This window comes from Arachis hypogaea, chromosome 11 (assembly GCF_003086295.3).
Source record: "Arachis hypogaea cultivar Tifrunner chromosome 11, arahy.Tifrunner.gnm2.J5K5, whole genome shotgun sequence".
In the NCBI taxonomy this organism is placed as follows: domain Eukaryota; kingdom Viridiplantae; phylum Streptophyta; class Magnoliopsida; order Fabales; family Fabaceae; genus Arachis; species Arachis hypogaea.
The window spans coordinates 113166699-113171118 of NC_092046.1; the positions used below are offsets into that span (position 1 = coordinate 113166699).

The 4420-nt window shown below is 41.3% G+C and overlaps 1 protein-coding gene across 1 annotated transcript; it reads right to left on the reverse strand.

Annotated features, from left to right (window-relative positions):
* Nucleotides 1-1901: 1901 nt before the first annotated feature.
* On the reverse strand, nucleotides 1902-3932 carry LOC112721643 (uncharacterized). The gene is made up of 3 exons (XM_025772689.1): nucleotides 3858-3932; nucleotides 2115-2348; nucleotides 1902-2003 (listed from the first exon to the last, which is right to left on the reverse strand). The coding sequence occupies exons 1-3, from the start codon at nucleotides 3930-3932 to the stop codon at nucleotides 1902-1904; spliced, it is 411 nt and encodes a 136-aa protein (XP_025628474.1).
* Nucleotides 3933-4420: the final 488 nt, after the last annotated feature.

Here is a 4420-nt window from a genome sequence, read left to right on the forward strand (position 1 = left end):
GCACGGCCGGGTGCGGTGGCTGGACTCCCAGCTCAGCCCCAGATCTCTCGCATCTGCTCTGCTCCCGAGCTCTCCCTCTCTGCTCTACCGTAAATGACGGCGACTGTCTCGGTGGCAAAGGTGATGGCGGCACGGTGAGGACGACGGCGTTACCACACGGCGGCGCAACGGGTCGTGCTCCTCGCGTCACTGGCCCGTGCTCTCCTCCCTCAATGTCGCGCAGTTTCTCTCCTCTGGGCTCCCTCGACAGCGATGACTCCTCGGCGATGGCGCGGCTAGGAGTGATGGTGTGACGAACAGAGGCAGCGGCGAGCTAGTCGGCGGCGCGAGCGGCGACGAGGTGCGGGTCACAGCGCAGCCCTTCCCTCTCTGCCCGATCTCCCTTCTCAAGCTCACTCTCCCCGGTGTAACACGGCGGCAGTGACGCCCGCCGGCGCCGTCCTTCCCTTCTCTTCGTTCGGCAGTCCGCATCCCAGCTTCCCCCTCTCTCCATTTCTGTTTTCCTTCTTCTATGGAAAAGAAAAGGAAACCGTGTGTGCTGTCCGTGGGTGAAAGGGAAAACAGGGTAAGGGTTTGGCTGCTGGGATGAAGGGTTTAGGGTTTCATTTTTTTTTTAAAAACTAGGGTTAGGGGTATTTTAGTAATTTCAAATAAAAATAGGGATATTATAATAATTGGAAATAAATTCTAATCCATTAATAATAATGTATAAAAATACTATTTGCTCATCAATTTCATAAATTATTTTCAATAAAATGTCCAAATCAAATAATTAGGAGTAATATAATTAAATCCCTTATTTTCCAAGGTAGCAGTATTAATATTGAAAATATTACTTATTTAATTCAAATCATATAGAAATCCTTATTATTTCACAACTACCAACTTTATACTCTGAATATAGAAAATAATCCAATAATTATAAAATTGGATAATAATTACCTTAATTATCTTTAATAAAATAATTTCTGAAATTAAGGCTATAAATAACCATATGATTTGAGACTTGATCATAATAAGACTTTTCAAAGGTTCTGGGTCTTACAGGGGTAATCGGAAAAGGAGTAACCGTTGGGGAAGGGGGGGTGAAAAGATGGAACATTGACGTGGAGTGATGGTGGGTAAGTGGGATGGGGAATGGGGAATTGAAGGGAATTAATTGGGGAGGGAAAAGGGGAAACGAGAATGAGGGGATGAATGGATGGGAATTGACGTGGGTGGGACCCACAGAATCCAAAACTTTCAAACTTTGACCCTTGCTTGATGTGACCGTTTTGCACTGCTGGTGCTAAATGCTAGCTTCGGCATTTAGCACCGCAGCATTTTCAAAATATATATTTTTTTGAAATTGGGGACGAGGGCTTGGCGCTAAACGTTCAGGTATGCGTTTAACGCCAAATGAACAGAAAACTCATTGATGCTTGTGTCATTTAGGGCGTTAAACACCACTCCTGGCATTTACACCACACTTCTCATGCCATTTCTGGCTTTGTCTTGAAATTTGTGCCATTTTTAGCGCTAAATGCCCAGGTTCGTGTTTAGCACCAGAATCAACGTAAATGACCTCAAAATGCATGCTATTCGGCGCTAAATGTTGCCAACTGAATAGAGAGTAACCTTGAAAAGTGTGCCATTTTTGGCACTAAACACCCATCCTAGAGTTTAGTGCTAGAGCACCCGAATGAAATCCTCTCCAGGGTATTCTATTCTTCCTTCAGATTCCTCTTGTTCCTATTCTAAACACTTTGCATGACCACATACGTAAATAACCCAAGGAAAAATATGGATAAGAATCCAAATTAAATGAAAACCAAAATGAACTTAAAATCAAAGGATACTAAGGGTTGGGTTACCTCTGAACAAGCGCTTCTTTATCATCACTAGCTTGACGGTCAACTCTGCTAAATCAGTAGATGAATGGACCTCTGGTGATCAATCTTGCCTCCAAGATAATGCTTTAACTTCTGGCTATTGACTGTGAATTTTCTATCAGAGTTCTCTTCCTGAAGTTCCACATGACCATACAGTGACAGTTTGGTTACCATAAAAGGTCCTGACCACAGAGACTTCAGCTTCTAGGAAAAGAGCTTAATCCTAGAATTAAATAGTAGAACCTTTTGGCCTGGCTCAAATGCTCTTATTGTTATCTTCTTATTATGCCACAACTTAGCCTTTTCTTTGTAGAACTTGGCATTCTTATAAGCAGAGTTTCTGAACTCATCAAGCTCATTTAGTTGGAACAGTCTTTTCTCTCCTGCAACCTTGACATCAAAGTTCAAGAACTTTGTCACCCAATATGCTTTGTGCTCTAACTCCACTGGCAAGTGACATGCCTTATCATATACTAACTGGTATGGGGACATCCCAATAGGAGTCTTAATACAGTCCGGTATGTCCAGAGAGTATCATCAAGCTTCTTAGCCTAGTCCTTCCTTGAAGTGCTTATAGTCTTCTCTAGGATTCTCTTGAGTTCCCTGTTGGAGACCTCAACCTGTCAACTTATCTATGGGTGATAAGAGGTTGCCACCTTATGATGGACTCTGTATCTCTATAGAAGTGAGTCCAACTGTCTGTTGCAGAAGTGGCTTCCTCCATCACTAATTAGCGTCTTAGAGACACCAAACCGGCTGAAAATATACCTCTGAAGAAAGCTCAGCACCACCTTGGAATCATTAGTGGGTAAAGCCACTGCTTCCACCCACTTGGACACAAAATCAACCACCACCAAAATGTAAGTGTTTGAGTATGAAGGTGGGAAAAGACCCATGAAATCAATACTCTACACATCAAACAACTCAATCTCTAGAATTCCTTGCTGTGTCATCTCATGGTTGTGGGGAAGGTTTCCCATGCTTTAGCACTTGTCACAGTTCCTCACAAATTTTCGAGCATCTCTAAAGAGAGTCGGCCAATAAAAACTGATCTAGAGGACCTTAGTAGTCGTCCTTTCACCACCAAAATGGCCTCCATACTCAGAACCATGACAATGATAGAGAATTTACTGTGTTTCCTCATCTGAGACACAACACCGGATAATTCCATCTGAGCATCTCTTAAAAAGATAAGGTTCCTCCCACAAGAAGTACTTGGAATCATTTAAAAGCTTTTTAACTTATTGTTTAGTGTACTCCTTGGAGATGAACCTCATGGCTTTGTAGTTTGCAATGTCTGCAAACCACAGAGCCCTCTGAATCATAAGAGTTGCTCATCCGGGTAGGTCTCAGTCACCACTGTGGGTTGTTGTATCCCCTCTCCAGGCTTAATCCGGGAAAAGTGGTCAGCTACTTGATTCTCTGACCCTTTTCTGTCTCTAATGTCAATGTCAAACTCCTAAAGAAGTAGCACCCACCTGATCAATCTTAGTTTAGAATTCTGCTTGGTTAGAAGGTACTTAAGAGCAGCATGGTCAGTATAAACAATAAACTTAGAACCAATTAAATAGGACCTAAACTTATCAAAAGCATACACTACAGCTAGTAACTCTTTTTTTTAGTTGTGTAATTCTTTTGAGCGTCATTTAATACACAGCTAGCATAATAAATGACGTGCATAAGCTTGTCTTGTTTCTGTCCCAAGATAGCTCCTATAGCATAATCACTGGCATCACACATCAACTCGAATGGTAGATTCCAGTTGGGAGAAGCTATGATGGGAGCAGAGACAAGCCTTGCTTTGAGAGTCTCAAAGGCATGCAAGCAATCATCATCAAAGTTAAAAGGAATGTCCGCAACCAAGAGGTTGCTCAAAGGATTAGCAATCTTAGAAAAATCCTTTATAAACCTCCTATAAAATCTTGCATGTCCTAAGAAACTTCAGATTGCCTTAACATTAGTGGGTGGTGGTAATTTTTCAATTACCTTCACCTTAGCTTTATCAACCTCAATTCCTTTACTTGAAATCCGGTGTCCAAGAATAATACCTTCAGTGACCATAAATGCATAAGGCAAGATTCAAAAGAATGACCAAAAATAGAAAAATCATCCATAAATACCTCAATGTACTTTTCAACCATGTTTGAAAAAATAGAGCATAGTTCACACAAAATAATTCCGTTGATAGTAAAGTTTCCAACCGACAAATAGTACTCAATCAGAGTTTAATTGTTTTGGTTGTCACAAGTCCAACCCAACAAAAGTAACCGAGAGTATTAGTCTCGGGTCGTCTTCTCAAGGAATTGCAGTGAGGTATGCGTATTATTGGTTATGGTATCAAAGGGGTTGGGTTGGTAAAAAGGGGCAAGAAAATAAACCAAGCAATTAAAGATAACAACTACTAAAAAAGAGGCATTCAGGGCAAGAATTGAGAATTTAGGCTTTCTATCCTAGTCATTAATTATCATACAATGATTAACAAGAATTTATCCTATTTAGTCAACTCCAACGATGGAAGAAAGTACAATGTTATCTTCACACGAGAGAAA

Bases quoted from the DNA above. Each gene is read 5' to 3' on its own strand.
- LOC112721643 (XM_025772689.1), bottom strand. From the start codon at position 3,932: ATGGTCACTGAAGGTATTATTCTTGGACACCGGATTTCAAGTAAAGGA. The intron at 2,349-3,857 runs GTAATTGAAAAA...TCCCCATACCAG, and splicing joins TTGATAAAGCTAAGGTGAAG to TTAGTATATGATAAGGCATG. The intron at 2,004-2,114 runs GTTCTACTATTT...GTGGAACTTCAG, and splicing joins CATTTGAGCCAGGCCAAAAG to GAAGAGAACTCTGATAGAAA.